General features: G+C 37.6%; 1 protein-coding gene across 3 annotated transcripts in view; it reads right to left on the bottom strand.

The window, feature by feature from the left end:
• Positions 1-25,258, bottom strand: part of cdc42bpb (CDC42 binding protein kinase beta (DMPK-like)) — a 71,162-nt gene that overhangs the window by 30,281 nt on the left and 15,623 nt on the right. For all 3 annotated transcript variants that reach the window (XM_065257263.2, XM_065257264.2, XM_065257265.2), the window contains exons 2-9: positions 20,023-20,114; positions 10,471-10,554; positions 7,236-7,331; positions 6,887-7,035; positions 4,961-5,054; positions 2,910-3,110; positions 2,364-2,612; positions 1,911-2,142 (exon numbers count right to left, since the gene is read on the bottom strand). In XM_065257263.2, the coding sequence (XP_065113335.1) occupies positions 1,911-2,142; positions 2,364-2,612; positions 2,910-3,110; positions 4,961-5,054; positions 6,887-7,035; positions 7,236-7,331; positions 10,471-10,554; positions 20,023-20,114 (1,197 nt within the window). The remainder of the gene's footprint in view (positions 1-1,910; positions 2,143-2,363; positions 2,613-2,909; positions 3,111-4,960; positions 5,055-6,886; positions 7,036-7,235; positions 7,332-10,470; positions 10,555-20,022; positions 20,115-25,258) is intronic.

The raw sequence follows: 25,258 nt of genomic DNA, 5'->3' as shown, positions 1-25,258 counted from the left end.
GAAAACTTAACTTATGCTTTACAAATGTACTTTCACACCTTTGCACATTTTATCTCACCAATCATTTTAAATGATGTGCAATTCACTACATTTCAAAGACAGAATGAGAATGAAAAGTCATATTTACAAAATATAAAGTATTTGAACAAATTTGGTTTCACTATGCGTGTCCCTGCAGTGCCTGCGCAGACTTTCTCTGCAGCTGATATTATTCTTATCAAACTGAAGAGAAAAGCAGGTAGATATGATTGTATTTCCTCAACATGTGAAACAAAATAAACATGATGAACCATAGGTCGACTCTAGTGTTTATGTGCATTTTGTAGGTTAATACTGGTGGTCTGCTTATACTAGCGGTGAGTAAATTTGTACTGTAAAAAATAAAAAATTATTGATAAAAATACCATTAGAGTACCACTTCAATTTGCAGTATCAGTATTAGTAAGTAGTGAAACTGTTAAGCCATTCCCATGTTTGAACAGTCAGAACGCACCATGTTTGACTTTATAGTCAAAGGCCCTATACATTGCAAATAACATATTATAATGTATTATGATCATATAATCATGATGGTAATAGATTAAATTATTTATTGATTGCATGCCACTAATATTTGCAGTTCAAAAGCTGTTGGTGTTTTTATTATTTCTAAAAACTATATAACTCTACACCTAACAATATGACAGTGATCTGTAAGCTATATTTTGGAGGGTGCTGTCTTACAGTTGTTATAACATTCATAGTCATATAACATTCATAATACTTACTACTTTTTTCTCATACTTTGAGTAGATTTTAGCACAGGTACATTTTACTCTACCCATACTACATTTTTTGGGAAGTAACAGAACTTGTACTTAAGTATGATTTTTCAGTACTCTTTCCACCCCTGGTCACAGTGTAATAGGGGGATTCTCACAAAATCCAGACTTAGAAGGTGTCCAGCATCAGATTTTTTTTAAAGCCATTGAAGCCAAAAAATTTTGCACTTATAAGATTAAGGTCTGAACTTACTATAACCACTATTTTTAGGGGATTTAAAAATATTTCCTATAGAATTATTTGCATTTTTTAGATTATCATTATCAAAAATGATCATTACCGCAACATGATATTACATTAAATATATGCATTTACAAACTCATGTTTCGGTAATTTTCAACTTTTATCTGGATAAAATAAGAACTGCTGGTAGCCATCTTGAGTGTTACAGTCAATTATGTCCAACAAATTTTTTTAATGAAAATTTTAGTTCCTTGAGGGCTTAAACAATGATTGAAAATTGTTGCGGAGGATGAGAAAATTTTTCTTAGACACATTTATTCCTTATTATTGTCTCTACATTTACCAATGATCACCAAATACAACATGTTTCTTTACTGTAAATGTTTATAGTATAACATGCACTGAAGCTTTTTATTATTTTGATTTTTCATGATAAATTTTCCATGTCAAAGAACCCAAATCCAGTCATGGACACATTGCGGTAATGAAAATTTTCCCCTTAAATGTGTAAAAAAAAAAAATTGGTTTGTATGATGTCATTTGAAGTCATGTGCAAAATAGTACATGAAGAGATGTTTGTAACTCTATGCACTTACTTTTTCAATCAAAATGTTTCATGACACCTCATAAGTCTAATTTTGCGAGAATCACCCAATAAGTAAGATTCCACAAAAATTGAATAAGTGTAAGTAGTTTTTAGACATGCCCTAAAACTGCTTATTTGCAGTATTCAGAAGCCTTTGTTTGAGTTCACATTGAGTTTACACTGAATTCTCTAACCACCACATCTACAATTCTGTTGAACTGCAAGTCTGAGAACCATTACACAAAACCATTAACGCTACTTAACGTTATAAAAAAAACAGCGTAATGTTTCCATGACATGTCAGGTGAAGTGAGATTACCCTGCAGCTTGCGGTTGAGCTCCTGTTTTTCTTGCTCCAGGCATCGAATCCTCTTCTCAAAGGCTTCCACCTGCATACCCCCATCCTGGAGATCTTCCCCAGTTCCGTCTGCGGTGGACACCCTCCTCAAGCTGCCGCCGTCTGAAAAGCAGCTATCTGTGGTGTAGGTGAAGCCCACAAAGGGCAGGTGCTGCCCGGTGAAACCAGTGTGTGAGACTGGGGGAGCAATGTCCTGTTGGGAGAAAATGGGAGGGAGAGGTAAAAAAAACAACAAATACAATTTAAGTGCAGAATTTTTGGAATACACTTTATGTCATATGTAATTTGTTAATATTATTCAGTAAAAATCATCTGGTATCTCCCCCCTTCATACAAGGTTTATCATGCATTCTCACATTGTTGAAAAAGCTTTAGTAAGATACAGAAATATAAGCATTACTGAGGGACACCAACCGGGTTTTTCAGCACATCATCGTCTACATCAAAGTTGGAGGTGTCTGAAGGAGAGCTGACGTCAGGAATGTAGGGGGCTTCTGTGTTGCGAATGTTGTCCCAGTTGATCCCAGAGAAGAACGGGTGTTGCTTGAACTCCTCGATGCCGTTCTGACCCAACCTACGCTCTCTGCTGCAGATCAGCCGTTGGATCAGGTCTTTAGCATCCTCAGACACATCCGTAATGTGGGAGGGGAACTGAAAACGCTCCTAAAAATGCAAAGCGGACCAGTTTACAACAGACAGCATGGGCCATGCTGCGTTTTCCAACTTGGTTAGGAAATCAAACCACAGATGAATGAATAAAGAGCTTTGCAAAGGTACGAACTGGGATGCGTGTATCTAGCATAGAGTTCAATCTATTAAAATTATTCTTAACAGACATGCACAGATGTAAGGAGGAGTCTTTAAATAGTTTAAATAGTAGTATTTCTTCTCCCAGTAGATCAGGGCTGGGTCAAATGACAACTGAACAAATACAAACAATATGCAAATGTTAAAGCCCACCTCATGGTTCATGATTTTTCCATAGGTCTCCACCAAGGACTCGGCATAGAAGGGTGTCTCGCCGTAGAGCATCTCGTACATACAGACGCCTAGAGACCACCAATCACACTCTGGCCCGTACTTCCCCATGCCATCCTCCATGGCCTGCAGGATCTCTGGAGAGATGTAGTCTGGTGTGCCCACAGCCACCGATGACTGGACCTAAACAGAGTATTATAGGACGTGAGATCACAAATGAGGTTGATATTAAATACAGACTTAAATATGGATGAAAAAGCATGTCTACATGTTAAATGAATGGCAATAGGTATAGACACTTTAACAAAGACTGCAATGCATAAAATCATGCCTTGCTCATGAAACATGTCCCAAGTAAATATACAAAGCACTCAAAACATTCTCAATGCGTTGACCTCAGGGTATTTTTCGAGAATGATTAATTGGTCTTGCAGTCATGGGTGTGTACAACTTTTTGGTACAATGAAACTGTAGACCGGCCATATCGCCTCCACCTAATACCACCTTGCCTTTGACAATAGTGGGTAAATAGTTTAAAGGTAACCTGTGAAAATTTGCTAAAAAGGTGCAAGCCCTCTACAGCAGTGTTCCCAAATTTTATATAAGTATAATCTACCGGGACCCACCAATATATTTTTGAATAAAAATATGGGGAAAATACACATTTTATAACTTCTATAACAAAGTAGTTTTTATTTTACTTGTGATTTTATTAATGAAACTTTAATTGAAAGTTTAATTGCAATGAAATTGAGTTTATTATTATATACCATAAATGTATTTGATATTTCTAGTGTCATTAATTGAACTGAACAGTTTTTTGTGTCATTCACCACCATATCAAAGCTACATTGCACGACCCACATTCTCCCACCTGTGCGACCCACAAGTGGGTCCTGACCCACAGTTTGAAAAGCCCTGTTTACTGTATACATACATCCCAATTTTTAATTAAACTGTAAATATTTTATAGGAGTTCACTCACTAGGAGTCATGCCATAAATGTATTGACCAATATTTAAACGGAGCAATCAATCCCATGACTCAATATTTGACTGCATTTCCAAGGACTGGCACGACTTTAAAATTCCAAATTTGGCTTGAGGTACCATCACTTTATATCACTGTGAAACAGATGTAGTCAATATTAAATGACATTTAAGCTACAAAATTGTTTAATTGTGATTTCAGCACATGAGTTTGGAGATATCAGTTTTCCCCAATTCAAGAAGATGCATGACTGAAATAACTTTAAAAATAGGCCACCTCGTAGCGCAACTTTCCTTAACTCTTTTGCCGCCATTGATGAGATAACCCAGCTTTGCTAATCCCATACCCCTTTCTCCACCAAGTCCTCTCCTTACACTGGCTTTTAAATTAAGGCTAAATGGCTTAAAAATGTACTCACGTTATCATTGCGCTTCATAGCATGTCAAAAATCGTTACGTGCCAGAGACATTAATAAACCCACTGGGTGTCATTTAAAGGCTGAATGTATGTGCTTTTGAGGCTTTGCCATGTTGAGCCTCATATATAAAAACATGACAGCATTTTATATAAATTTTAAATTATTCATTCCTGAAAAGGAAGTCATAAACATCTGGAATAATAAAAATGAGTAAATAATAAGAGAATTTTCATATTTGGATGAAATATTCCTTATATATATATATATAAATGCAGAGTTAGATGCCTGGAACATAAAACATGCAGATAAAAAAATCTTGTTTAGCCTTTCTACATGCAGCCAGCACAAAGGAAGCAGGCAAACAGCAGTAGATAAAAGCCGTTTTGGCCTTGGTCTTGTTATCAGTGCACTATGGTGACTCATCAGTCTGTGAGCCAGAGGGTTGGGCAGTGCAGGACTTTCCAATTAGCCCTCCCTTTCTAGGGCAGCTGGGCCAAAACCAACTCTATCAATGTCAGGAACACAGGAGGAGAGGGCAGGGGCAGTGCTTTTACCAAACAGTTGGGAGACCACCCTGTTGGGTGACAAAAGGACTGTAGTTTTAGTGTGACTCGCATATACTAACCGTGCCATCTTGCATCATCTTCAAACAGGAGCCAAAGTCCGCAAGACGAATGTGACCATTCATGTCTAGTAGAACGTTGTCGGGTTTTATGTCCCTGTAAAACACGAAACGCAGTTTTTACATTCCACAGTTCAAGAAGTTTTATAGGGATAATGTCACAAAATGAAAATTGCATGTTGTGTTAAACATTAACCTAAAACGAAGATTAGCTCTGCTCATTTTTTACACATGCAAAGTTTTCTGGACCAACCTTATGGTGTTTTATTCACAGCAATATTTAGTTTGCATGCAAAAGAGCAGCATATGAGGAACATCGAAGCAAAAGCCACTAAACACCAACAGATATGATAATAACCGAATGCTCTCGCCACATATCACAAGTGCATCATATAGTTTCCACTTAATCACAGCTTCATGCCATTCAGAAATACCAGTTTGTTGGCATAATCCATTAAAATCCATTTATTTACAAGAAAACATATCAGACGCACTTAGAGGGTTTTGCATATACGCTTCATGTTCCCTGGTATCTCTCTTTGCACTCAACAAACAAAATAAAGGTAAAGATGAAAATATATAAAGTTAAAAAAATGCTCATATCGAAGACCAATAATTGATCTATTCTTGAGTTGGCATGGGTGGTTCCTCATGCAGCTGATTTTGCCCTGCACTTGCTAGGCGTTTTTTATCCAGTAGGCAACCCACCCTGATCGCTGTTGCTCTCCAGGGTGTCTGTTTCTCTTCATGCCCAACCAATGCCCTGCTCTCCATGTAAACAGCCGGTCTTTGTTCACCCTCCTTCACTATTTTATCCCACAGACACACACACAGTCCCTGTCACTACGATTGGGCCACACACACAGTGCCCTCTGTTCCACAAGCCTGGCACCATGGTGAGCACAGCAGGTACAGAGTAAACATGGTGTCAAAACTCATCACACTATCACACACACACACCCCGAAATAGCGCCATTCACAATCTCACAGGCTGAGAGCAAGCAAGAATGGCCGTTCTGTACTGACACATGTGTTTTTAAGGACTTTATCATTACTGCAGTCAGCTGCTGTGCTATGCCAGGCTGGTCACCAATGGTCCCACTAAGCTCCTTTTATATTCCACACAGAGAGCAAAAGCATGCCAGATAAAAAAAAGCTTAAATGTTCCTAAACCTAAGGCTGTGAGAAATATATGTTTGTATGGAATTGGAACAATTAATAATTTGTAAGATTTATATCCATAAATATTTATATACCAATATAATTTTGTATATAGGACGTAGGCATACACATGCACACATTTCTGCTGAGGTGGCCAAAGGATCTACACCTAACAAAATAGGTTTTGCTCAGCAAGAACAAAAGTTCGGGAACATTCCTAGTAAATGTGAAAATAATGGGAGGTGGGCTGTTGTGATTGGCAATATAGTTAACACTGCTGTTGGTGTCAGAAGGGAAGCACCACTGAAAGAAAGAAGAATGGGCTCAGCTGGACCGGATGGCAGCCAAGTACAAGCAGCCAGGAAGAGACCCTGAACCAGATCTGCAGGCCAGAACAAACCACAGCCATCTGTAATCATTTCATTAAATGATTTACGTGGGTGTGACATGTGCGGATGGGCTGATGTTTATATACAGTGTGCCCAACGGGGGCAGTGAGCACTTGGTCTTGCTTCTGTACTTGGGCAGAATCGAATGCAGAATGCATGACTGATTTTTAACCATAAACAAAGTTTGGTCTATAATGAAATGTATTCAGGCTAAAATTGCCCACTTAGACAGGCAGAGGTTGCCTGACCAATGTTCAAAGTGACCAATCACAATTTGTTTTGTGATGTAACGGCTAATATGGCATTCGAAACGACTGTGTGTAATAATCGGTCTGCAATTCACTTTGTTTTAAACATACACAAATACAGTCTAATTTACCTGTGTACATAGCGTTGCAGGTGAATGGAGTGGATGGCAAGCACCATCTCCGCCACATAGAATTTGGACATGTCCTCTGGAAGTCGGTCCTCAAATTTACTAAGCAAAGTCAGCAGGTCGCCACCCACATAATAATCCATCACCAAGTACTGTGGGAAAATAAATGATCATCATTTATCACACAAACACTGATTCAGCATTTCACACCCAAAATGATCCAATTATACTGATAACACAATAGCAAGCAGAATGCATTGTGCAATCTCTAGTGCTTTATATTAAGTGTGCTTGAAATATATTGATGCTATCAGCAGAAGAATGTGTATTTAGTAAGGGTGGAAATGCACACCAAGTAGTTGTCATCCTGAAAAGCGTAATGCAGGGTGGTGATCCACTGGCAGTCTCCATTCACCAGCACTTCCCTCTCTTCTCGGAAACATGCCGTCTGCAGAAGATGCAAACAAATTGATTAAACAAACATTTTATGTTCTTTTGTTAAATCCTGATATTTATTTAAATTGCAAACTTTTGCAGTTAACCCTTTCCTGCCATTGGCAAGTTAACGCTTCAATTAAAAGAAAAGCGCTTCACTGCCAATGACGAGTTTTTCCGACAATCCGTATTTCCGCTATTATCCACCAGGTGGTGCCCTTGCCCAACTTATAAAACCTGGTAGTATCTTCTTAGGGCAAATGGTTCAAGCTCTGTGTACGCTTTGATTATCGCTCTGAATCTGATCTCTATCAAAAGTCCTTTAATCTCAATTCATTTCAGCTTTATGCTTAAGTTTTTTTTTTTTTAAAGAAACCTACCCATATCTGAGAGGTGATAAAATGAGAACAATTAAAGGTAGGGTGAAACTTCTTTGTGTTTGAAAGCAGAGGGTCTGTTCTTTTTATTTGATATATTGAATGCTTTAGGGGTGTCCTCGACTAAGGATTTACATATTCGAATCAGAATTGTGGAATCTTTCCATAGTCGACCGATAGTCGAATCATCTATGTTTGTGTGCATGGGTTGGGAGGGGGCCAGACCAGATACAAATTGGTAACTTTTATTTTCTTTCACAAGCAGCACACATAAACAACTTTCTGATAAAGTGACCAAAACTGTCTTTCAAGTAATAAACGAAGACAAAACTGACGATGCATTTATATATATATTTTTTAAGGTAAAATGTAAGGCAGCATTTGTTTAATTATTCCTCATAACATTTTAAAGCCACGATCTACAGAACATCACACAAAAATACATTTTGATAACTAAACCTAAAAAAATAACAAAGGTGATCCTGCCTTGGAAACTCCGGCTACAATTAAGTGTTTTTATTTAATTTGGAGATAGCGCGTCAAAGCAGACCAAAAAAACCCGACAAATGAGAAATGACAAATAATTTGTGATTGTGACTGTAAATGATAAAAACTAAGCTTTATATACAATTCATTAAACGTTAATTTATTACAAGAAAAACACTGAAATTAATGATTTTATAGACACTACGCGTTATTATTTATCACAGAAATACCTGCTTGCTTGCTTTGACCATGATCATCTCTGTATTCACTTTAGATACAAAAAGACCGGATGATATTATTTATTTCAGGAATCTCTTTGCTATCATTTGAAAGTGAACACCGACCAACCATAATATTAAATCACAAGAAAGACATTCGTGTCAGGCAGAAATAGGTTCGGTGCAGATACTAGTTTCCGTTTCATCACCGAAAAAAAAAAAATTGGCTTACCTGTTTTGTAGTTTAACTTTTGACAAGATAACCAGTATGTTTTAAAAACATTTTAAAAACTTATACTCGTCGAAAAACATCCGTTTTTTAATGTTTAGTTTGATGAACTCCTAAATATGAGAAGCAGAGCACCTAGCCCGTTCGGCTAAATTAAATGCGCAAGCATGGCCAGCACGCAATAGCGCAACATCGATACATCGAAAAGCTATCCAAAATTTACATACTTAAATTAGATCAGAATTTACGTTTATAATAAATACAATTTTTTAAATAAAATAAGGTCAGAAGTAACAAAGTGCAGAACAGATATGCAAAATGCCTGAAGTGCACGGAAACAAAACACAAGCCAAATAGTTAAATCAGATAACCCAAAGTGATTTATAAATAAAATAAAATATAGAAATTATTAAAAGAACGAAAGGCATAATATAATTTGCCAGCTTTGTCTTTTAAATGTAGAAAACAAAGAAGCAATGGTTTATTAACATAGAAACCTCTTATGGACGTGTAACCCGGTCAGAGGGGTTGTTGGATTTATTAACGCATTTTAAAAATATTTATTGAAAGCTGCTACTTCACATATTTGCAGCATTATCATAATATGCAGTATATTAATATTTTGTGAGAAAGCTGTTATATGTGAAATCATATAATGTGTGCACCCATATACGGCCAAAATTGAATGATCCTCATTTCATAACACATCTGCGACGATTCGACTGTGAGATTGTAAGTCGAATCAGGCTTCTCCTATCGATGCATCGAATCTTCGACTATTCGGGGTCACCCCTAGAATGCTTACATATTTATAAAAAGAGGCATTAAACTTTTGTGAAAATCATAAAAAATACTGGCGCTGGCAGGCAACCGTTTGTTTTAACGCTAGCAAGGAAACAGTTAACAATAAAGCCACATAAAGCCACATTAGATTTTGATTTAATTTAAACGAATCGCTAAATCATCAGTTTTTGCGGTTCAGGAACAATTTGGTAACTCATTTAATAAATGAAACACCTGCAGCCATTATATAAAATGGTTTCCTAATCTCAGATGCAAGACTTACCTGTAATAGCTATAATTTTTGATATTTCAGCTATATTTTTAACTGAAGATCTAATAGGTGTTTGAATAAAGATCTAAGAGTGGGAATAAAAAGGCCCAGGGAAGTTCAAAGAGGATTAATGACAAGCCCAAATCACAAATGTTCTTCTGACATGCCTGACTTTTTTTACAACTGATTGCCCAGACACTGGCTCAAGAAAGAGCCCAAGTATACCACTAGACACATTTGGTTATAGTCATGATTAAGCCTGGAGTAAAGTCTGTTTTTTTTATTTGTACGCGAACATACAAGCACAGTTGAACGCACACTTGCAAAGCATCGTTTATTTGACTTGTACGTGTATGCAGGCGTTCAGCGCAAGCGCATTGCAACAAAATGCAATGCATCTCCTGGGCTACACACACCACATTTTCCTGTAAGCCCTTGCATGAACTACAGGTACAAAGTATGCACGGTTACAAAAATCTGGCTGTGCGGAACTATTCTGATTATGAAATTTGCGTCATGCGCACTGAACGTGGACCCTGGTGTACGCGTAAAAATTTGACTATACTTCTGGCTTTAGGGCATTCGGATAAGTACTGGCTTTGGCTGACCCTTTTTTATGAAAATATAAAAAAATAAAGACATATCAGCAGTCTAGACTTTAGATTGTATGCACATTCATCACTTTCACCAATGCTGGCTAGATTTCAAACTATAAATTCAAATTTCTATTTCTTTCTTGTTGAATTTGTGAGCATGCCAAGTCATTGTTCAAGCAGAAAGGTCTTTACCTCGGCCCTCTTTAGCATCTCCCACTTGTTGAGGATCTTCATGGCGTAAACGCGCTCCGTGTGTTTCATCTTCACCACAGCAACCTACAGAAGAGGGAAGAAGGGGGGTTAGTCAATGCATACAAACAAACCAAAGCTCAGCGTGATTCACAGGCTGTGGGGAATCTGACAATTTTCATCAATTTTCATATTCATTTATGCACCCGTGGCCCACTTGGACCGAAATCCCTGCGGAGAAAGTAAAGCTCTGAATGAGATGCTTTTGATCTTTGATGATTCTGAAAGGAAAATAACAGGAACGCTGAGATTGAAAACTGCTGAATTTTTGCCAGAAGATGGGTGGCACTCAAGGACCGGCTAATTTGGGATGTGTGAGAGTGATTAAGGTCTTCCCTTCAGGAGTGACTGGATGTAGAGGAGTGTCCTGCTGGAGGTTATTCACATGGGGTGGAGAAAGCCAACACCCTGCCTGCGGGAAGACACACCAGTCTGGGAGGATACGTAGTGCATGAACGCAAAGAGTGACTGTGATGATGTTGACAGCAACAGTTAGCTTTCAAGTCTGTAGTGATATAAACAGAAATACATCCGTGTTGATCCGATGATTTAAAGAGACACCCAAAAAATGAAAAATCTGAGATGCATGCTCATGGCAGGCCAAGCCTATGAGACATTTCACAAAAAAAGATGTTTTGAATAACGTTCACACCGTTCTTTAACATACAATGACAGCAGCAGTGCCAAATATTTGTCTAAATAAAGAAACGTTCCTCATAAATTTCACTTCTACATAATTAAACTTTCCATGTCATCATCAGACTGGTGTCATGCAAGAACCAATGACATCAAAGCTGGTATGGCACACCCTCATGCAACATATCTGAACATGGTGGTGGGAAAGATTTATGACTTATACACCAAGCTGTCATATGACCTTATGAGACTTAGGAACTTGACACCCATTGGTCACTGTATGTCTCATTGTACAGAAACGTGTTGTTTAATAAATATAGACATGACTATATTTATTGGGTAAATTCCTCTTACTATTTAAACCATACATAAGACAAGTTACGTAACAATGTGACCCTGTCTGTGAAATCCAGGCTAAAATCTTTCATTTTGAGATTAGGAGCATCAAAGTTTGAATTCACATATACCTACCATAGGTTTATTATTCACGTGTTGAAGAGTAAATGTGTACAATGACTTCAAATGACAAACTTCTGTTTTCACTGATAGTGACTATGCAGCTAATGTTAAGTGTCGTCATGTGTTTTCCTGTACTTTGCCTTACTGTTCGGGACGCATCACATGATGTGTGTTTACCCTCCGTGTTACCCACAAGCGGACCCACGCCTGCATACCTGCTCATAATGTGCCGCTTCAGTGCAGCACAAACTGCAACTTTGCATACTAACGGCAAATAACGAGCCATGCTGGCGTTGTCAACGCTATAACCTCCTTTGATGTCTTCGGAGTTTGTGTGTGCATGTCTCAAAGTATTCGAAAAGTACACTGACAACAAAGTCAAACAGAGGCTTAATCACACACGCAGTGTCTTTATCAGTCAGGCTTCTAACCACACCAGATAACTGACCTCATTACAAAAACAAACCGAGCACAGAGTGCTCAGAAACCCCCTGATTCCTCCTCCCACTGTGTGTCCTGCTCTCTTTCCCTCTCTCCTTTTTTAGACACACATTTCCACAAAGGCAGTCAGCCTGACCTGATTCAAAATGCAGGGGAGGTGCACGAAGGAACAGAGAGGGTGGTGACCAGTGTGGAGTCATGCTTCAAAGCGATAGGACAGGTCACAGTTTCGCCACCAAAGGAAGACAGAGATCATGTATGTGAATCATAAGGTTCTGTAGGGTCAGAGGTTAGATTTTGACACAGTGATCTTTTCATCAATTTTAAATGAAACTCTTAACAATACAGAACAAAAAATAGCAATACAAATATAAGAAAAACAACGATATAACATACTACACATCAACAGACGTTCACGATTCAAAGGTATTATTGTTAGTTCAGTAATTGTACAGTATTGCAAATAGCATCGTTTATTACAGTATTGCACATTGTGACGATGAGTGAATCGCAATGAACGTTTACTTTAGAGACAACTATTATTACAATTCAAGTCATGCATTATATTCCTAATAAAGTTAGACCGGAGTAAAGTTGTTTTTCGAATACACAGCCTTGCAAAGTATAGTTTATTTTATTCGTATGGGTATGCAGAAGTTTTACGCGCATACATTGTGACAAAATGCAAAGCATCTCCTTGGCTACACACTACATTCTTTTGTAGGCGACCGTGCGCCTACACGTACAACATACAATTTACGGTTTTAAAAACAGTATGCACGCTTTGTTCTGATGACGGAAATTGTGTCATGCGCACTGTACGTGGTCCCTTGAGTACACGTAAAAATTATAATTCGGCCTCAACTCCAATTTATGCATTCGCCAATCCCAATTTCCGCCAACCGGTGACTGGTCCCAGTATAGGTCATAAACCCTGCCTCCCCATGTTATTCAATGGGACTTGAGACCAACTAAACAATTTAATTACACTTCAATCACTTTTTTCCGAAGCTAGTTTCTGTCATTTACTGTAGTTTTTATCACGCTGATGTAAATTCAAGTGTTTGTTTTTAAAATAAAGTTGTTTTTGTGGTGTCATGCTGTGATTGACAACTGTGATATGCGCATTTTGTGAGAGCGAGGACGGAGCCTTGATTTCGCGGCTTTACTTCCTGCTTACTACTGCGCAGGACTTGTCCTAAAATCCTAAAATCACTACTGCGCAGACAAAAGACCCAAGATGTCAGTGCCGTTTCGGGAAACTGGTGGCTTCACTTATCACCAATGGAAGAGAGCGAACGGGCGTTATCCATTTTTTTACAGTCTATGATTTAAACCCTGGGTACACTGGTGACAGTCAAAAACACTGACAGACAATCTTATTTTAAAATCTAATAAACCTCTTCCAAAAACATTTTATTACTAGGCTCTGTGCAAATCATTACCTTTCTTTTGAAATATATTAAATTTAATATTGGACAATTCAAAAAACAATTCAAGATGCTCTGGAGACAGCAGCAAGCCTGTAGTAATAATAAGTAATAATAAGCTGGGCCGTTACTGCAAAAGTTGCATGTCGCATGTACTCTTGTGTATCCGTCTATTGTAGTTGATCATTCAACCTGGACTATTATAATTACATCAGAGCACCTTTAAAAACCAGATACCGTTGTTTTCTGTAAATCAATAGGAAGGTCTGGATCTGCTGTGTACTTTGACCCAATCATTCACTTCATGAGTGATTCAGTGCACTCAATACAACAGATAAAGAGATTAATGTTTATCCTCCACACGTATTACAGGCCTGTTTGTGTGCCCTGTAATGACTCATTGTGACATTATGTAAAAAATGTCTGCATCATTCCAGTTCCCCTTGATTCCACTCCCTGTTTTTCTTTCATATTTGGATCAACAAAGCAATTATTTAGAGTAAGTTGTCAGGCGAGGCTGAGAGGAGCGACACTGAACTACCAACCACTGGGCCAACTACTAACAATAACAAAGTAAAAGTTGAATAATTTCTTCTCCCAAAAAGATGAAAATAATCAATGTCATGTCACTACAAACCTATGCAACAAATATCAAGCAATCAATCATTAAAAATCTTTACAACTTTCTAGCCATTGCTCCTAAAAATCTTTGAAAAATTCAAACTTGCAGTGTCACTACTGTTTACGAGATATACGAGAACCAGTTTCATTCAGCATTGTTGACATGAGCCCAGGCACTTTATGTGGCTTTTTAAGTCTTAAAAAACACTTAAAGTGCCTTGCAGAATAAAAGATATGCAATTAAAAGCCTGTTTCAAAAAGCTGAACCATAACTTCTGGTTACGATGACATGTGTGTCCTCATTATGGCACAGCCCTTACGGCATTGTTTCTGTGTCTTGTTTACACAGAATGCTTTCCGTGTATGTTACGGTAATACTATTTTCTCTTTACAGGATCGATCCCAGAATTTTACAGGATGCGTTTGCTCTTACACGGAAGCCTCTCTGCCAATTTTACTGAAATTTTCTGGGTCCAAAGTGGTGTGTGAATGGGGTTTAAGTGTTAGGTACAGGATAATGTATAGTAGGGGTGGGCGGAATGACCAAATATCTTTTTCATGGTAATGGTATATTTCACGGTATACACGTTTTTCAGTTTACATTGTTTTTTATTATAAACATTTACAGAAATCTGCCTATCAATATAGCTTTTAACTAAATGCTCACAGCAGTTTTAAAATTAGCAATTTAAAGTAAATTATATTAAAGTGAAAATGCCCAGAAGATAACAAAAGATTAAGTCTTAATAAGACAGAATCTTGTTTATAATTGAATTATTAATTTTATAGACTACTATGCCTTCATTGTATTTTGTATGTACATACATTACATTAAAAATAGGCAATATGCAAAATGAACAGGTATGAATAAATGCACAAACCTACAGGCAGAATTAATATCTATATATGAGAGACGAAGCTATAGATATTATAAATATGACAGGTGCTATGATGTGATGTTAATGAAGTCTGTTTTAAGGTTTTGATGCCCTTTACTTTCTTTTAGACCTTAACAACCCTATTGTATAGGAAGCCAGGCGCTATAGCAGAAATAAGCAAAGTGGAGGGTCTTGTATCACACTAAAGGGACTTTTTTCTCGATGCTTGTAAATTATTCGGTATTTAACACCTAAACCCCATTCACACAGCACTTTGGTCCTAGAAAATAATTTTTTAACCTCATAAGCAAGGTAAGGAACTTAAATATTGATTTTAAATATTTTATTTGCTCATGTTTTACGAATGCAGACCTTACATGAGAAAACCCTGTTTACTTTCGGATTTAAGAGAAGAAAAGATGTAAAAATGTCACAAACACACTATTTGGTTTAATCATTTGTAAATATAATGTCATATGTAAAGGAATAATTACTGACAGCCGTTAAATTATTAAAAAATAATGCATACCCAAGGTGGTAATGCAGCACGACACAAAGCAGGTGTGTATTATTTTCAAATAATTCAAAGTTTTTCATTAAGTTATTTTAAGACCTTAAACAGGTTAGGTGTGCGGTTTACACAAAAAGAATTAACACACATGGAACATTTCGCAGCCAATTAGCGATTGCCTTATTTTCCATATGGTGAAATATATCCGAGTGAAATGGCTTTTGAAATTAAATAAGGCAAGGCTGGATTTGAATTTGTCCATCGAGATCTGATTGGATAACTTGAAGTTGGGTCATGTTGCTAATCGTAGCGATCTTCTACCGGACCCTGCCCACCTGCCATACAATATGACCGGAAGTAAAGAGAAATCATTTCAAAGAGGGGAGGAGATTTGTGTTTTTGATTTAAGATTATGAAGGCACATCATTTTTTTATGAAGCTCACAAATAAGTCATTTGTAAAAAAAAAAAACCCACAATATTCCAAAACAAATGACAGTTTTCATTTTATTTTCATGGTGACTTTAAAAGACATTTATATTTAATTCTTGTGTAATGTTAAACTGTACTTGTCAAAATGATTTGCAGCATCTGGGTTACTGTGTGTCATTAGTTGAGCGGTTGTTATCTAGGAATAACAAACCTGCAAATTTCGCGACTGTCCAATCACAATCAAGCATTCCAACCAGCAGTGTAATAAATGCTTTTTATCATCTAAATACGAATTTGTTCAATAACTGGAGCAGACTAGTTAATAGAAATCCAGGCTAACATAGTTATAATTAAAGCAAAGAAATGTTAAATTTGACTTTAAGAAGAAAACCATACGTGGACTAATTTTTTTGCACACCTATTGTGGACCTTGATAGCATCTGCTTTGATTTTATGGTAAAGAAGAACAGGCAAGCATTCTGCTAAACATCTTTTGTGTTCACTGGAGGAAACAGTCTGAAACAACATTTGTGAGTGAACTATTCCTTCAAGCAATCCTGAATTCCAAGCCTTTAGCTGGGAAGCTGCCATCAATCATAAACAGGAAATGCAAGAGATTTATCTGGAAGTACATCCTGTAACATTAGAGTGACAGGAAACGATTGGGAGAGGGAACAACACAGCAGCACAATGTTCACACATGAGCAAGCTACAACACACGCTAACAATAGTCTGGCCTGATGACAGAAACACTGCAAAAAACCCAAAGACCTGAGTCATCATTGCAGCCACGTGACCTCACGTGAAAAAAAATCCAGGGACTGAAAGGGGGGTTTATTGAGGTCTTGGTGGCTGAGGAGGGGACGCCGAGCAGCACAAATCGCAGAACACTATTTTTGTCAAAAGTAACTCCTGAGAGACGTCCTGGTTTCCTGAGCCTTTCCTGGAAGCTGCTTCGTCCTGCCTCGCTTCCTGTGCCACCGCTGACATTCCTGCCAGGAATCTATTGTAAGGAGGAGAGGCCTGTTGTAAAGGGTGTTAGAAGAACAGCTCATCTGTTCACACGAACGTCCTCTTTCCTGCCTCTTCAATCGTCAGCTAAGAAACAGCAGGCATCAGGCAGATTCCAAACAAAGCCAACTGGAACATAGGCAAGGTGAACACAGGAACCTATGGTCATTCACATGACCAAGCAGCACTAAATTAAAACTTTTGAATCAGAAATCAGGCTGTGAGGCATCACACACTCTTTTGTTGTAGAATAGTTGACCTGCAATCATTAAAAAAGCAGTAATGGATGTGTTTGATTAGAGGAATGAGTCACGAAATATGGAGTCGTTTATTTACAAGGGAGGAATAATGACAGCAGAAATGTGTGACACAGCAGAATGCTTCTCTTTCCAAATTAGGAAATATCTGATGATCTGTGGAACCACATACAAACTCATCTAAACCTCCAGAAATAAAGCAGAAAAAGCACTTAGGTTTTCTAATCTCTAGGGCTGGGCCATTTGGCAAAAAAAAAAAAAAATTCTAAACTAGTCAACTACAAAAAAACTGCAGTACCATTTCTCTTTCCAATAACATTATACAAGATGCAAGAACATCTGGTTAAAGAAACTGAAGTTCTAATCCAGGTTCACTAAAGGATCAACTTGGTATAAATATAAGATAAATTCAATTTTTTTTTAAATATCTGCAGAATTTAGGCATTGTTTAGAAATATAAATGGTAGCCTAAAACCTTAAGTAAGTTCAGGCATTTTTATAATGTTTTGTTTTATTTGATTGCAGTTTAAGTACACTGGCATAATCTTACATCACCTTTAAAAAAAGCTATTTTACTATTCATAACATTCCCTAATGATTTGTTTAAATTATTTGATTAGATTTTTCATGAATTTTGTCAATCATTTGGATAATGTATCCTATGATTGACTCCTTTTTACTATTATTTAAAATTAAGCTGTTCGTATAAGTCATTGGTTTGTGAATCATACATTCTGGTCATGCTGTTCACCTTGCCAACGACGACGTCGCAAACATTTTGTATAGGCTATTTACTGTATGGTTTGCTTAGACCACTGGATTTCATTCAGACGAGCACTCTCTGTGCAGACACAGAGCATCGTCTGCATGCAGTCAGCGCAGACATGTTTCACATGCATCTATAATTCAGAAGGTACGTGAGATTTAGGTCATGGTTTCAGTCATCTGTAGCCTACTTTAGTTTGTTGCTTTTGAAGAAAAGAGCTGAGGGACAGAGTACGAACGCGGGCTGGAATGAGCGCGAAGAGGGTCGCTCTCTGTGAGGCTGTTTACACTTGGCATTAAGATGGGTTTTCGTTGATAGAATCACAAGTGGACGACGTTAATGCCAGGTGTAAACGGTGTTCAAAACGTTTTGAGCTTGTCCACTTTCGACCACTTTCAACCACATTCAGAGGGAGTCGAAAACCCTTCGATCGGATTGCTTTTGTAGTGTAAACGCACATGTCGTTGAATGTGTTCGAACAGCCACACGCAAACTACTTCTCTTCGCCCATTTATCTAATCTGAGGTACTGAACACAATGTTTTACGTCTTTTCTGACTTCTGGCGTGAACACACGTTGTATTACTTCTTCAACAGCGTACACAGAACAAAAGCGCATAAAATAACATTTTGCCTAATTGGTTTCAGAGGTCCGAAATTCATGTCTGGACTGTTTCACTTTGACTGTATCTCAATTCTCGAAAATTAAAATCACATCAAAACGTAAATTCGAAATTAATCTGAAAAAATTGGGAAAAATCGAATCTCACATGCACACTTTTTACCCATACCAAAGGTTACTTGAAAAAGTTGTTAAATTCAGCTTTTAACTTTGCAAAGTCTGCAATAAGGTATCAGCTCATGTTATTTATAAAATAATGCTAAATCCAGATATTCTTGTTAGATTCGACTATTGCGGTTACCGACAAAACGTGAATTGTTTTCCATTTCTCTGCAGCAAGCATTACTGTTAAAAGAATGAAGAAAATACTTTCACCGGAGCTGGTAAACATGACGTAAAACTAAATTAAGAAATTACCATATGCCGACTGTAAAATGCTGTTTTCTTTACTTTTTAAAGACTAATTTAAAAAATATTTTTTTACAATGTTTTCAACTTATAAACACAGAACGATTAATCGCAAATAATGGTTTGCAGAATAAAACTTTTTGTTTAATCATATGTATGTATAATTTTAAGAAAAAAATTATATAGTAATTATATAAAATTTAAATATTTCTTAAATATATTAATGCATGTGTGTGTATTTATATACACATAATTATTATACGCAGTACACACACATATATGATGTAAACAAAAACTTTTATTCTGCAAACAATTAGTTGCCATTAATCCTTATGCAGCAAGTAGATATTTCCTAATTAGAAGCCTTTTGTAAAATTGTGACAATGAAAAATGCTTCAAGCTCAAATATTCTAATATAATAATATAAAAAATGCCCATCCCTACATAAAAGCACATTAAAACAGGACAAAGTTCTTCAACAATGAATCTAATGCCCTTTTGGTTAACAGAAAGAGAAACAAAAATAAGAGGAAGTGTTGAACATAAAATGACAGCAAAGTTGTAAAGCAAAAGAAATGTACTCTGGGTGTAATAAACAGTCAAAGCATTTTACTGCAGGAACAAGTAACACATTCCACTGTAAAACAAACAAACCATCTAAAATACCTAGATGTGTGACGGCCCAAGAATAGCAGTCAAGTGCCAGGCCGGGGCCTTGGGGAACTAGCAGAGGTAGAGAAAGGAAAAATACGATGAGAGGCAAAGGTTAGTTTGTGGTTGCCGATAAGATGCTTGAGGAGTACATGAATACTTCTCTGATAGTTTGGGGTTTTCGTTGGACACGCGAAATGGGTCACGAAAACAAAGCTTAGGAATACCAAAACAAACCGCACAGTACGGCAAAGTCTGCAGTGATTTCAGAGGTGATTTCCCTGGGCTTTGAAGTGCGCCAAAAGGCAGCTCGTTTTTGGAAGCCGTTCAACAGAGAAAAGTGTTTGGCGGAACAAGGGCCCTGAGTTCCTTACCTCTCCGAACGCTCCCCTGCCAATCACTTTGAGCATCTCGAAGTCTTCTCTGTGAAGGCGCATCTCCTTCACGGTGGTTGTGAACGGCTTCACTGTTAAGAGAGAGAGAAAGAGACAGAGTTAGTTATCATTTCATTTTGAATTTATTACATATGGCGATTATAATAACCACATGTCACTAACTCATTTATTATAAACAAAATATATACAGTATATTCTCTTTCCACCGTCTAGTGTCAGGGCAGTGAAAACTAATCTTAAACAGTAGTTGTGTGTATACGTATGCGTGTGTGACCAATAGTGTTCGCTATGGAGTTGAAATGCTAGAAAACAGACATCGCTCCAGTGACACCATTAACATAGCGGTACAAACGAGATAAAACAAACAATGCAACCTAAACAGTGTACACTATATTTCACATTGTTAAGCTGTCCTCCCTCCTGTTTTACGAGGCATCGCTGGGGGGCTGGCGATCACCCAAGACACAGCTGAGCCAGCCCAAACGCCTCGCCATATGAGGACATACGCCACAGTCTCACGCAGTTACAAAAGGCATTTATCACTCATAAGGGCTCTCAACTCCAAACACACGCCAGGGCCCGCACCTCCATCACAGCTACATGGAAAGAACATCATCTGCTTTTAATGAGAAGATCCTTCAGAGTGAACCAGCATCTACTGACAGCTTTAGAGTCAAGGTACGCAGTGAAATATCGCTGGAGGGTAACTCCAAAAACAGCTAAGACATTGATGAAAGAAGTCAAGCATACATAGCAATCTTAATAGCTGACGAGATGTTTACGAGTACTTTTTTATAATGTTGACTCCTGGTATCCCACCATGCACATCTTTCAGCTGATCTGTTACTGCCCAATGCCTACCTATTATAAGATGTACTGGACTAAATAAGCAGAAAGTGAACCAGACATAATACCGACAACCTGAAGATTTACCTGCCATCAAGCCAAGTATAAGCCTGCGCTAGCAAGAGTACTCTCTCATAGCTGAGATATGGTGGGATGCAGGGTTTGATATATGTTGCCGACGAGTTCAAATCATGGTGAAAACTGTTTATTGGTTGCTATGACCAATGTTTTATGCTTTTTGGCACCATTGGTTCCAAAAACCTTTACACTAGCAAACATAACACTTCAAAACATAAATCTCTCTTAGTGGATAGAAAAAATGCTTTTCAAAACTGTATGCTTTGTTTTTAATACATGTAATCTGATAATCCTCACAGCTCCACAAATATAATGAAGAATTCCTCTTATTCCCAGGTCATTCATTCTCAATTACAATAAACTTTCATCTATCGCATACTAAATTATTATGACAACATCAGTACACCAGTTGCAGAAATGAAAATATAAAAACAAGCTCCTTGAAATGCTCCTGAAGCCAACACAAACATAGAGGCAAGAGTGAAACCATTTGTAAAACCAAGATACAAAATAAAGAGCCAACAAAAAAAATTTATTAGGTAGGGCTGACAGTAAATAAAGAATAAATAAGAAGAACTATCAATCCTATTAATAACTACTCAATCCATGTATGTATTGCAAGTGTTTTGCTGGCTTGATTGCGAACATTATAGAAATAGTTCACCCAAAAAAGAAAATTAGCGATATGTCTTTTTTTAGAAAAGTTGAGGCCAGGAAGAAAGCTGACCTCTGAGCCAACATAAAATCCCATTGTTTCACCGCAGAAGACATTAAATAACCATATGGATTTGTTTTTGAAATGGGGCACTATTCAATGCTATTATAAAACTGAAATAAGACAGGATATTATTTAATATAACTCTGACTGCGTTTTGCTGAAAAAATAAAGTCATATCCATCTAGGATGATTAAGGGTGAGCAAAATATGGGCTAATTTTAATTTTGGTGTGAACTATACCTTTAACACTGCTTAATTTTTATTTATTTATTGATAATTATGGTAATCCTAATCATTTGCTACAGTGCTGAACAGAGCACATTAAACAAATTAAAATAAACCAAAATATTTTCCAGCTCCCCTAGAGTTAATCATTTTACTGTTTTGGAATCCATTCAGCTGATCTTCGGGGCTGGCACTAACACTTTTAACACAGCTTAGCACAATCTATTATTAGCATTGCGCTAAAAAAATAACTTTTCAATATTTTTCCTATTTAAAACTTGACTCTTCTATAGTTACAATGTGTACCAAGACCTACAGAAAATGTAAAATTGTAATTTTCTAGGCAGATATTCTCTAATTCTGACGTAATATTCAAGGACTTTGCTGCCTTAACATGGCTACAGGAGCCGCAATGATATTACGCAGCAGCCGAAAATAGTCCCCTTAGTAACTTTCAATATATTATGCCAGAATGAGAGTATAGTTCCTAGCCATTTCGGTAAAAAAAACGCAACTTTTAATTTTCCATTGGTCTTAGTACACGATGAAACTATGATGTAAAAACATCAAAACTCTTTGGTTATTTAGCGCGATGCTAATGGTCTAATCAGATTCAATGGATTGTGCCAAGCTATGCTAAAAGTGGTAGCGCCAGACCCAGAGATCAGCTGAATGGATTTCAAAACGATAAAAATCAAATGTTTAACTTTAGGGGAGCTGGAAAATTAGCATATTTTCAAAAAAGTGGAGTGTCCCTTTAACAAACATTTCAGTCGTTAACAGTTCAATCTGAGGAAAAAGCCAATCGTTTTGACTTGCTGGGTTGGACACTTTATGCTATTTGCCTAATAGCCGATCAATATGTCTGTCCACTCACAGGAAGCTTGTGAGACGCCTCCTGCCCTTTGACAGTTTATGTGGCTTGTGTTTTTCAAAGTCAAGTACTTTGTCAAATTAGCCAAATTGGCAATCAGACGTGTGGCAAATAAATAAAGACTTCAAGGAAATTGCTGTACTGGTCATACAAGTCTAAGGGCTTAGTAATCCAATACACTAAGTAACTGTAAAATGCATGGAGCTTCACTCTCTATCATTTATCACTTCCTGTATCCAGAAGATTTATTCGATAACCATGCACAGCCCATCAGACGTGATACTGGAGCTCTGTGCGTAAAACACTGGACAATAACAGATGAAGTAATGAAATCGATGAAGCAGGTTCATACTCTAGTAAATCTGTCTCATCACTCACAGTGTCTGCTATATCACTCACAAATACCATCACATCTCATCATCACATGATGTCTTAATAGAGGACACGCTTGCCCTCCATAATACAGTGCAGAGCTTCATGAGCTTAAAACAGACTTTATCCCAAGCGTCTGTTTGAGGGGAGCATCTCTAATCAATATGACACAATTAAATATTTAACAATGATGATGGGTCAAAGCAAAGCTCACTAACATCACAAAAATACTGTTTTATGGCCCTGTGGTTTTATTAAGAAACGCTACACTTTTCAAAGGTTTAATTTTCATAAAAGTAAAAGAGTAGCAAACGTTTACCTAGAATTGTATCAGGGAGCATCAGGCACAGTTCAATAAATTGATTGACTGTAAGACAGGACAATCTGCTTGATCAACCAATAAATGACAGGGGTGGGTTCAGGAACGCACTTAAAATTGCTTAATTTTTGCAATCCTGTGTGGTGATGCTGGTAATAATGTTTAAAGTCACTGACCTTAAGCAATGATGGTGTGGATTTCTAACATTAACCAGAGGAAGAAAACCAGTCTGTGATGGTGTACCGCAGAAACAGAAAGCCGCTCTGTTCCAAACAAACGGCGATTTGAATGACTGTGGCTCACTGGATGGAAATTTTCCCAGTAGCACGCGCCTCTGAGCTTACTAGAGATAAGTGATTCCAAAACATCCTGAACATATGACAGAGAAAACAGACGGTCTTCCTCTAAATCCCATCGACGACACACACGTCACATTACATTTCAGATTCATAACCAAAAGATTCAGCTAAGATAAGATGACGAGACCGTTTGGAGAAAAAAAGCAGCTATCAGCCCAGACTGTTCTGCTATACCTACCATGTCAAAACACTGAGCTGAGAAACCACACCATGAATGGAAAACATAAAAAATATTAAATCCCAAGTCAACAAACAGATCAGAGGGTAAAACGCACAGGGGCTGCAAAAAAAATCTTTTAGGACTAATGAAAGAAACATGCTTATACATTTGTATATCTGTTAGAGTTGTGCCGATAGACAATAGTATCCTGTATCAACGATCGTCAGATATATAGCTAATACACTCTAAAAATGGCTGGGTTATTTCTGACTTATTATGGGTAAATATTGGACAGAACACACTAGTGGGTTAAAATTTACCCAATGCTGGGTTGTTTTAACCCAACTGCTGGGTTATTATACCCCATGATTGCATAACAACAACCCAGCATTGGTTCATTTTAAACCCAGCATTGGGTCATTTTTAACCCAGCATGTGTTCTGTCCAATATTTACCCATTATGGGTCAAAAATAACCCAGCCATTTTTAGAGTGTAGTGGACTTTCATGACAATAGTTGGCGATAGTTATTATCATCATCGGCTCACATTAACATGCACATTGTGTGCTTTTCCTGGCATGAGAAAATTTGTGGGCTTTACTTTGCGCAAGAAAGCTTTCTCGCATGCACATGGACTCAATGCGCGTCTTGGACGACTCCTAGCACTAGGGATGTTAACAATTAATCGATCTTCGATTAATTGTCGATAAGAATTTACTCTATAAAACTTAACGATTGTTGACAAACAAGATCATGCACGTGTGTGCAGCGCCTGCGCAAAACACATACAGTCGGAGAAAAAAAATGTAAGCGAGCGCGCAAAAGTTAAACTACTAGCTATGATCACAACGATGCTCGATGCAAAGCACACGCATGTGCTTTTTAACGTCACGCGAGACGAGGCTGGCTGGCTGCCAACGCAACGAAATGACATCCGCAGTGGATCTGAGAGGGTCCGATGCAGAAAATGCAAATACGTTTAGGATACTGAAAGCAAAGACCCTCTTCAGGGAAGCCTGCAAGATTAGCATAGCAACGCTGCTATATACAGAGAAGGTGACCAGAAGCCGTTTTTAATGAACAGATTAAAATGTAATCTTAAATTATGGCAAGAAACTGTCAAATGTAAACTGTAACTGACTGTCGTTACACCCTGAATGCCCGCAACATAAATCACTGATCATCATTATTGACTGGCTGAGGCGCTGCGTGTTTTCTAATGGAAGGGTGCCATCTCCGTAATATAAGCATCTTTGCTGAAAGT

The sequence above is a fragment of the Paramisgurnus dabryanus genome, chromosome 12 (assembly GCF_030506205.2).
Source record: "Paramisgurnus dabryanus chromosome 12, PD_genome_1.1, whole genome shotgun sequence".
Classification (NCBI taxonomy): domain Eukaryota; kingdom Metazoa; phylum Chordata; class Actinopteri; order Cypriniformes; family Cobitidae; genus Paramisgurnus; species Paramisgurnus dabryanus.
The sequence above is the reverse complement of the archived record's forward strand: the minus strand, read 5'-3'. Positions and strand labels throughout refer to the sequence as shown.